General features: G+C 42.8%; 1 protein-coding gene across 1 annotated transcript; it reads right to left on the bottom strand.

Moving 5' to 3' along the window:
• Window positions 1-1168: 1168 nt before the first annotated feature.
• LOC109737598 (uncharacterized) lies at window positions 1169-7509 on the bottom strand. The gene is made up of 13 exons (XM_020296730.4): window positions 7295-7509; window positions 6747-6842; window positions 6383-6459; window positions 5547-5617; window positions 4477-4531; window positions 3967-4028; window positions 3794-3875; window positions 3218-3288; window positions 2894-2975; window positions 2351-2425; window positions 2198-2272; window positions 1650-1769; window positions 1169-1569 (listed from the first exon to the last, which is right to left on the bottom strand). The coding sequence occupies exons 2-13, from the start codon at window positions 6838-6840 to the stop codon at window positions 1387-1389; spliced, it is 1047 nt and encodes a 348-aa protein (XP_020152319.1). The 5' UTR covers window positions 6841-6842; window positions 7295-7509; the 3' UTR covers window positions 1169-1386.
• Window positions 7510-10831: the final 3322 nt, after the last annotated feature.

Raw genomic sequence — 10831 nt, 5'->3', positions numbered from 1 at the left:
TTGAACTATGATTTATTTTGCTTTGTTGTATTTGTTGAACTGATGAATTGTGATGAATTTGTGTTATATGATCCATGTGCATGAATTGCGTGGATTTGAGGGTTTACATTTAAGACGTGCGATTGCCCAGCATGCGGTACGACGGGCCATCCAGCACTGTCCGTGGTCACGTCCGGACGTGTGCACGAGTGTTTAAGGAGCCGGATTTACCAAGTCTCGTTGTATACGCTCTAACGGAATCCGAAGAACTTTTTTTACATGAATCAGTCCATGCTCTAAAGGAATGGAAAGAACTTTTTTTTACATGAATCAGGAGACTTTTTTTGCGGGTGAAGGATAACCTTTTTTTAAGAAGAACCTTTAATACAACTAGTGGCATCATTGGTCTTATTCTCGCGTTCCGTGTGTTTGTTGTGTGAAATTACTCCGTCCATTTTTTAGATAGAGAATTTCCCAGCTCTCGTAATTTTATGTGCTAGCCGGTGTTTTGCATGCTTTATCCGTTCGTGCCACTTGTCAAAAAAGAATGAAGAAGCCGGTGTCACAGATTTGATGTTGCCATGTTACATATTCCATCGAACATGCAACGGTTTTGTACTCTTGCTGCTAGTACATCCTCGCTGAAGATCTCCATCAGAAAACAATCTTTGCCCAAGGCAGGGATTTCCGAAACCCATGGCACATAGCTCAACTTCAAGGTTCTACTGATGGGAAGATGATTAGAGCAGAAAATCCAGGCCCCAGCAGCAGCTATCAAGAAGCTGCTTTCCGAGTCTAGGACGGGGTCCCTCCACACGCAGAATTGAAGCTCCAAAGTACAGGTGCACACGCAAAAGCTCAAAGCATGGCATGTGCCGGCACAGGGCCCTTTCCCTTCTCCTCCACCCGGAGAATAAAAGGCATTCAATGTTTTGCTCCATGAGCAACAGTGACCAACATTACGGGGCATGAACATGTGCGGGGCGGGGGAATGCATCTAGTAATCTCCCATCACCTATACTGCTATACATGCCACTGTAACAAGTGACATGGTTTGATTACAATTACAATCACATATCGTTTTCTTCGGTAAGATGGGAAATAGTAGAGACATGGCATCACAGCTCGATCATCGTTTTGCAGGCATCTCGTCTCATTTTGTTTTGATTTCTGTACACCGCCCCCACTGTTGCCAACAAATCATGAGATTTACTGGAACACAATTTGTTCAGTTACATACAGGGGATAGATCCCATCGACGAGATCTATGAGCTACAGCGCCGTGCCGTCCATTCACTGGTACTCACACTTCATTGCCACAAAGGTTTTTAATATTTACAAAGCTCGTAGTACCGAATATAGATGAGCTCTTAATGGTGAAGCAGAGATGAGTGCAGGCTGTCCCGCTCACTTGGAGAGCAGCCCAAAGTAGGGATTCTCCATGGCAGACGCGATCTGGACCCCCGCTGCGTTGAGGAGCGCCACGTCGACCTTGCCCCTCGGCATGACCAGGTAGCTGTTGTTCCTGAGCTTCTGGAACCCGCACAGCTCCAGGAACTCTACGCCGCCTTGCAGATTGCCCACCCTGTCCTGTTAAACAGCACGAGTTGAGGATTAGGCGGCTTTCTGAACTAAATAGCCATACGTAGCATATCGTGTTCTCCAGTTACCTTGAAAACAGGGTTGTTTAGTCGAATCCTCCTGAACTTCTCCTCTTCTGGGTTCTTTACTATGTTGGCGACTATCTTCAGCAATATTTGGAATGCTCTTTTCACTCTAACGTTGTCATCCTACAAATAGAGTGGCCAACGACACGTCAGATGGTTTGTGGCATCCCCATGACACGAGGGGTTATTGCGTTATACAGCTTCATTTTGCATGTCTTGCACAAACAGACTGCTGAATTCTATTAGAGCGCTGATGTTAGACCATTGCGAACAAAATGGAAGGCCCAGTTCCAGACTACAAAACACAAGCTAAAAAATCCACACAAAAAAAGACAACCTAAAAGAGCACATGATGCAGAAACTAAGCATCCTCGTGTGCAGACAGGCTAGTTTCAGTTATCTGCATGGGCCGAGGTTGCACAGCAGCATTTGTGTGAAATAGTAATCAAGATTGTGATGCGGCAGAGCGTAGAAGGTTTATTGTGTTAATTGTGCAAAACAGTCAACAGCTCCATGTATCATAAATCATAACTGTAGGAAGATCATTTTACCTTGTGATTCTTTTTCAGATTTCGTAGGCAATCTCTCAATTGTTCTGATGTTACAATTGGTTCAATAGGTTTTACCTGAGCAGTCAAAAAAGAGTCAGGAATGTGTTTTGGAGGTTTTGCTCATGTAATGTAGTACTATGGGGAACTTTAGACCTTTGCGAGAGTTACTATTGGGGGTGATGCTACTGTATTTTCCCGTGGCAAACCAAGTCCTCTCCTCCTTTCGGCCTGCATAGAGGAAAATAATGTAAGTCTTTTCAGCAGTCCACAAGCAACGTAGTGTCCCGCTCAAAATCCGAAAGTTTTGGAGAAAAATAGTGGCTAATGAGTAACACAAGAAAATTCTCACTCTGATCATGTAGGAAATATTGATTACACTCTACTGATAATACTGCCATGGGTAGACTTAATCGACAATTACAGGTAGGCTTGCTCCATTGCAAGGAGACCAAATTTTCTTAGTTGAAATTCAAAGGCATTCACACACAAAAAAAGGATGTATTGTTGCATGTAGATGTGGGTCTGTGGAGAGATATAGACATATAGGGTAACATTATTGATGTGGAAACCCAAGAAGCAACTGTAAGGAGTGCACGGGATTCAGTGACCATTGTCCTATAAAAGTTGAATTCAAAATAACAGATGGAATGAAACATCAAAGTTTCAAAGTATTAGTCAGATTAGATTCAATGGGACCTTATCATCCTCTATACGCTGACGGATTCTCTCCCTTGCTCTTTTCTCCTCCTCTTGTTCTGCCTTTCGACTTTCCATCATGCTGTATTAGACAAAAATATTGTTTCCATTGTTATGATGCAACTTATCTCTGTTACATAGCCCATGGGGCATATATATATCACACATGACTTGGGGTACAAGGAAAGGAAACATGGGCTAATAAGGACATCCTAAACCAATACTAATACTTCCTAACATCCATGAGTACATCTGAGTTGGAAATAGAAGATATGAGTTGCATTTGACCGAAAATAGCCGACATGAGTTGAATACGAAACCCACCGTTTTCTTTGATTTTCTTCAAGAGTCCGTTTTGCTTCCATAACATCTTTAGCAGCTTGAATCCTCTCCCTCTTTACAAAAACAACAAATAAGTTTCACATGAACGATAATGCTCATAGGATATGTAAAACAGCCTAACAAATACTTTTCACAAAAATATCACAATACTAGCAGAGAGCTGATGTTCATTGACAATAGTAGGTTTTACTTTCTATCATACTCTAGCATGTAACACTAAGCAGAATGTAGGGATGCGTCATCGTTGACTCTTTTTGTTGCAAATCAAAATCAATGGTTTTCAATATTTATATAGCATGTCATCATTTTTTAACAAGCTACTACTTCTGCATGCAATATGGAACACAAAAGTGCAAAAATGATGGTGGACAAGCGACAGGTTACAACAAAGAGGGTTTGACATCCCAACGGAGAACAGTGCAGGCCAACATGAACTTATTGCATGATAGCTGCTATGGTGAAATATGATAACTAAAACTACAACAAAGCACATTCTAGCTCTTCCCTGCTGCAGTGTTACGGTTTTTACTTCTTAATAGCATTGAAATATTGTCAGACCTTATCCTCCTGAAGTTGATTTCTGATTCTCCCTCTTGATTTTTCTTCCTCGTCACGCTTTGACTTATGTAGTGCTAGAACCCTGCAGTGTAGGAGGGTTGCTGCCTTGCAGGAACGGTAAACAAAATGCAAACAGCTCGCCAGACAACATCTATTCAAAACAAGGTACAAACCTCTTTCTATCCTCTTCCTCATGTTCATTGGCATTGAGTTCTCTTTCCACCTGTGAAATCTCCTGATAAAAAAAATTGGGTGTGACAAAAGATTACGAACTATAAACACTAGCTCGGATTAGGTGAGGCATAGACAAAATGCTGGCGAAGTGGCAGCCTGGCAGGTGGCTGCGATGCGGCACCTACTAGTCAACATTTTACTACAATATTTATATTATGTAAGCATACGGAAACAATGGCAAAGAGAAAACGTGTGCACTTGTATCTCATTTCCAGACATAATATTTTTAGTTCAATGTGCTATGAGAAATCCTTTGTTGAATCTGAAGCTGTGAGTTAAAAATGGAGGAAAGGAATTTATGTAAATTTCAGCCTGGTTTAACTTTTTCCAATAGTGATTAGGCAGGTTCTAGTCCTCCGTGAATGACAAAAAGAATTAACCATATAACATGCTAACATGACAAGAAAGGACTGAGATATCAAAATTACGAAGAAATGTTTAGGTAGCACCTTCTGACTTCCAGCTGTAGCTTGCTCTTCTGATTTTCTCTCCTGGGCATGGGTCCTACAAGACAACCATGCCCGATCCCATGATTATTATGCAACAGCATAGCAAACAGAAGGCATGTGTTCTTTTGGAGTACATAAGCTTCTCATGAATACATATTCTCCATCAGTAGTCAGTAAATTGTAATATTAACCCTCTGTTTCTTTTTGTGAGGTACCCACGCATTCCCAGGTTCAAGCTTGACCAAGAGACGAACAATTATATCAACAATGTGTAAGTTACGTGACACAAAACTGACACCGTTGGATTTTTATTCAAAAGCATTTTGTAATGATACCACCCACATTTTACAGTCTAATGTTGTCAAGCTTACTTTAAATGCATGGAGGCCTTGCATAAAAACAGAGGGAGTAAGCATTTATGTCTGACACATGACTTGCCTTATTCAACATATATTTGCAACTTTTGGTCATTTGTATCTTCCATTTTACCAGTACATGGAATTAGACTGTTAAATGTAGCAAGTGATCAGGCTTAACGGCAAATCTTCCCAGATCAGCTATTTTATTTTGTAAAAAAGGACGGACAGTTATAAAAAGGCTGTTTCCTCCCTTGAGCTATCCCCAACACGACACCTTTTTCCATTAAGCACTGCACAGTGCACAGACTCTTAGAGTTTGCACCCTGAAGTGTTAGGTTGACATAGCAGGCTGACATACATAAATGTAAAAAGCTCTGGATTATCAAGTGCAGACTTCCAGACGGTTGGCAGGATAGCTACTTGACAGTGATTTGTGCTCCAATTCCACTGAAATAACACTTGATATTTCCTATTGAGTTTCATTCAATAACCAGTACATTCAAAAGGCCTATGATGTGGAGTCGATGGGGCAGCAATTTTTCTCTCAAAATTGCAACAGCCAGTCAAGTGCCCGCACTCATGGCAGTGCTGATTTCATATTTTGATTTATCGAGTTTATACAACAACCAGTTCATCTAAGAACTTAGGCCCTTAGGTTAAGGCGAGTAACATTTTCCTACTTTGTTTTCTATAACATTCTGGAAAACTAACCTCATTCCTTGAGCGCTGTTTCTCACTTCGTTTGATGTGTCACCGCATTCAATGCTGATTTCTCTTGAAACCTAAAACATCCAAAGGAATACCAAGAAATCAGAACAGGAGGTTTGAAAATAAGTGTTTGACATGACAATGCAGATATGTGGACTGTAGACATAGAATAAAGGAAATATATTGGAGAGTTTGTCTACGAAAATCCATCTCTGCACCCACGTCGACAAAAAAAATCAAAACAAATACTAGAAAAATTCCAAAAAAAATGTGCGGTAGAAAATTTTATGCGTGAGGTCCGCTCCAATTTTCAAATCATTTGGACACCTGAGGAGCTCTCAGCAAAAAAGACAAATTGGGGGTCTGTAAAAATGTTTACTGTTCATGTACTGTTTTGGTACGATTTGTCTTTTTTGCTGAGAGCTGCTCAAATGTCCAAATGACTTGAAATTTGGAGCGGGCCTCACACATCAAATTATCTACCACACTTTTTTTTGGAATTTTTTGAAATTTTTACGAATTCTTTTCTAACCGGGTGCAGATGAGCCTGGGCACCGAAACGCCCTACTCGTTTGTCTAGCTCTACAGAGCATTAGGTTATAGACTAAACAACAAAATTGCCACACAGACATGCACTAACACGCAAGTTGCTTCAGAATTAAGTATTTAACAGAACTGAAAAGGGTTGTGCGCTGGAATCTCAGAGAAAACAATTCACAGTTATTCACAGTTATATATTTAGAGGATAGCTCTGCTGAGGAATATATCAAGTGAGTGTAGAATAAGCCACATCAGAACAGATTTCTGTTCACAAATCACGATTGCATAAGAAAACCTACCAATGGTAGCTGATCAATGTCTGGGTCACTTTCATGTTCCAGAAGCCAATTTATCGCAGATTCAAGATTGGAATTACCTGATAAGGACATTGGATTATTTGTACAGTTCATTCAGCTTGATATAGAAGAAAAACGTGTTTACAATAAACGTGTCTCCCTATCTTTGCAATTAAATAATTACTTTGAACTTTCAAGAAACGCAAATAGTAAGATGTTCGGTAGTCAGTACAAATATAATTGGTGAGACCATAGAACAGGATGCCCTAGTGTGGTATGATTGATGGATTGTCAGCCCGACAGACTATGGTAGAAAGAAACTTAATACAAGAACGTTACCTTCTAAGCCCATTTGAAACAGACGTACCAGAATAATGAAGTGCCCTAATTGAACGAACGGCGGGGAATCCCATAACTTCAAGTTCACCAAGCATTTTCTTGTCAACTTGTGGGACAGCCATCACTAGAAGTATATGGTAAGAATAAGAGCATGTCATTGAATAGACAACACAAACTACAGGTAAAGTGAGTGCCCCCATGGTTTTGTACAATTTCAGCATATTTCTAAGAGATATTATGATAATGTGTCTGTTTCATTTCTAACTGAAGTTACCACATTCTGCAATTTAAGATATGCAACCTGTTGATATGCTGATCTTAATCGTTACTCTGTTGGCCTTAATAATTATACTTGGTACAACAGGTGAACCACAAACTGCCACATGAGTATAAGCTAGAACTACAGGCCATAACACAATTATGAAAGTTTGCACAATTTTGCATACATGTATGCAGAGCTAGAAAGAGGGAACAAAGGAACACATAGAATCTAAGTAGTTTGAAGTACTTCAGGTTTGTGGATGCATTGAAACTTTGAACACAACAACCTGGTAAATTAACAAGAGAAATTCTTACCTTTCAAAGTTGTTTCCTCGCTTTGTAACTTTGTAGCCAAGTTGGTCTACAATCCTCTATAAGTAGGGGGTATGAAGCAATGCGTTACTGCAAATGGAGAGGGGCATCAGAAAATTATGTGAGGAGGTTTAGAGCTTTGCTTTGTCTGTACTTCATTCTTGTCTTGTCTTCTCTAAGGGTTTTCGGGAAACTCAGGTGACTTCTTTCTTCTTCCAGTTACTTATTCCTTCCTTCCTACTTAGGGTTTCCCTCTTGAATCAACACCCTGTGCTCACAGTTCCTTCATTTGAACAAACTCATAAAAAATCAATACAGAACTCAGTTAGACAATAATCAAAATCTAAAATTATAACTTCACTGTACTACAGGCATCTGACAGTGATCATCAACATCCAGTTAACCCATGTGGCCCACAGAACATGTCAGCATTCCCTTACAAATTCAGTACATGAATTACACAAAGAACAAAAATAAATTTATCCAATAAAGTTAGTATGCCTGTCAAATCATGAATACATCTGATATTGTACAGAGCATTGTCAAAAAGGTTAAATGAATTCAAGTCCAGGGCTGTGATAAAGGAACAATTTGTTTTACATAATAAAAATGTCCATGATCAAGACTACAAGAAAATGATTCAACTCCTAGACTGAACTTTTCTGTACCACCTGATCATGGTGACAACTGTCCTGCCCCCCGGAGACTAATAGCACATTCTTTTCTCAGGAAAGATTACATGAGCTGGGCATGAAACTATTAAGCATATGGACATGAAAAATCTAGACAAACATTGGAGATAAATGGCACAATGTTGAGCACAAGAAGCTATACTAACATACATATTTCCACAGTTTTAATTGATTGGAGTGCTCCTGTGTAATTTTTGACGAGGGGAAAATGGGAAATGTTTTGCAACCAGATGTCTAAGGATATATTACATAGAAATGACAATGTTTTCATCCAACAAACGAAGCATCATAAGGCAAATATGCGCACCATAGTATAATGACTCATGTTAGATTTCGAAACAAATGCGGGATTCTGCTGCAGTGCTGCCAATCAGTGCAAGCTTGGATTTGGATACTTTACGAAAGGAGGAGGTGCTGCATGGCCATTATAGACATCACAAGATTTTTGGTTTCCAGATATTTCCTTGAAGCTGCCTTAGCTCGGCAAAAAATGAAAAGAATACTAAACACAATAAAAATGAAAAATAACTCAAATTTCCCCATTTTTGGACAGTGTGAGTGGGGGTGGAATAACCTCAGTAAAGAACGAAATATGAGTGGTTCATAAACTCAGTAAAGAATGAAAAATAACTCAATTTTTTCCTTTTTTGGACAGTGTGAGTGGGAGTGGGATAACTTTTGTGAGACGTGCTTTATCCAATTTACTGTTAACAGCGGAAGGGAACTCATAGGATGATTCAAGGCTATGAACATGGTATTCCAGGGAAGGTTGCCTATCAATAATAGCTGATACATCATTATCCAAATGAACAGTACATACTAGTAATCTGATCAGAAGTGAACCTACAGGATGCATCATCAATGACAGAGTTCCATTTTAATGCTTTAGCCTACTACTGCTAGTATAATATGTCACCGCATGGCCAGTGCAATACTATCAAACAGGAACGAAAACATTTCTCAGGCACTTCTGGTGTGGCTGCTGGAATGAATAATTTCAGTAATCATCACCCAGTGAATGGTGGTAATACCTCAAACCCTACTGTTTGCAAAACCTGCAACTAAATATTGCCCCCAATGTTATTTCCAGGCATCACCCTGCAGTAGACTGACCATCATTCCTGACTATACATGAATCTCGAGAAGGATTGCAACTATTCCCGAGCACTGAAATGTACTCATTGATGCGCCGATGTTTCTCCTCCAGCGTCGCTATCATCTCATCAGCAGCTTCATTGATCGTCCATGGAACGTACCTTTCCATCCGCTCGAACCACTCCTGCAATGTAATAGTATCCAGGCTGCTTCTCCCAGTATGCTTCTCACCCTTCTCATCATCCTCTAACTCTCCTCCACTGTTAACTGCTTCCATCTTTCCATTCTCCTCCTCTCCTCCACCTTCATTTATCTCCTTACCCCTGTTGTCAGAAGCAACACACTCAGTATCTGTCATCTCTTTTGGCACTCTACGTGCCAGCCCCCTCTGAGCAACAGGCACTTCCTCCAATGCATTTGCAGTCCCTTCCACTTCTTCATCCCCAGCTGCCACCTCACTCTTCTCCTTCTCTCTTGGTGCAGCCACCTCCTCCTCCTCCTCAAGAACAGCCTTCCTTGCACGAGCCCTTGTGACCCTTCCCTGGACCCTTCTGGACGTTGGCTTTGGAGGCAGCGGCGGAGGAGCAACCGTCGTTGCAACCTCCCTCCCTTCACGGCATGTCACCACCACAGCCTCCTCCTTCCCCTCATCTCCCTTCTCCGGTTCAGAGGACTCAGCCTTCTTCCTCTTCCAGCCGCGTGTTGCCACTGCGGCCTTCTCCTCTTTCTGTTCATCTACAGTCTCCAGTTCAGGGAACTCCACAGAATTCTTCCTCTTCCTGCCGCATGTTGCCACCGCGGCATTCACCTCTTTCTGTTCATCTGCCTTCTCCAGTTCAGGGAACTCCACAGCCTTCTTCCTCTTCCTGCCGCGTGTTGCCACCGCAGCCTTCTCCTCTTTCCGCTCATCTGCATTCTCCAGTTCAGGGGGCTCCACAGCCTTCCTCCTATCGCAGAGTGTCGCCACTGCGGCCTCCTCCATCTCTTCCTTACCCGCTTCGACGGACTCCGCTCCAGCCACCTTCTTCCGTCCGCCACCACGTGTAACTACCCGGTGGCTCTCTTCCTCCACCACTACTGCCGCTGCATCCGGCCCTCCCTTCTCAGTTTCGGAGGGTTCCAACGCCGCCGCCGCCGCCCTCTTCCCCACCATCTTCCGTGTGCTCAGGCGGGTGACGGATGGGGTCGGCTTCTCCTCCACCACAGCCACCGCCGCCGCGCGGCGCGAGGAGCGCCTAGGGCCGGGTTTCACATCCGAATCAGGCGCGATGGACACGGCGAGAACGGTGGACTGACCGAGGATGATTAGGTCCCCGTGGGAGAGCGGGGCGGGGACGGAGGGCAGGAGGCGGGCACCATTGATGAAGGTGCCATTGGAGGAGCCGAGGTCGGACACGGCCCAACGGGACGCGGGAGGCGGGAGGAACTCGATGGTGAGGTGGCGCTGCGACGCGCCCACGTCGCGCACGGCGAGGTCGTTGCCGGAGACGACGCGGCCGACGCGGAGCGCGGCGCCCGCGCGACATCGCCGGGTCTCTCCCTCGCGCGGGCCCTTCTCCACCGCCAGGGTGAGCACCGGCGGCGGAGCGGCCATTGGGGGCAAGTGGGAGGCCTTTTTTTCTGTTTGAACTTTGGGAGGCCTTTCTGAACTTGCTGCCTGATACTTCCGCTTCAGAATGAGGAGGTATTTTTGCGAGACCCAGATTCGGGGTTATTCTTTGTAAAGTGAGTTTAGTTCTCTTACAGCAACTCC

This window comes from Aegilops tauschii, chromosome 7 (genome assembly GCF_002575655.3).
Source record: "Aegilops tauschii subsp. strangulata cultivar AL8/78 chromosome 7, Aet v6.0, whole genome shotgun sequence".
Classification (NCBI taxonomy): domain Eukaryota; kingdom Viridiplantae; phylum Streptophyta; class Magnoliopsida; order Poales; family Poaceae; genus Aegilops; species Aegilops tauschii.
This window is presented reverse-complemented; position numbering and strand designations above follow the sequence as displayed.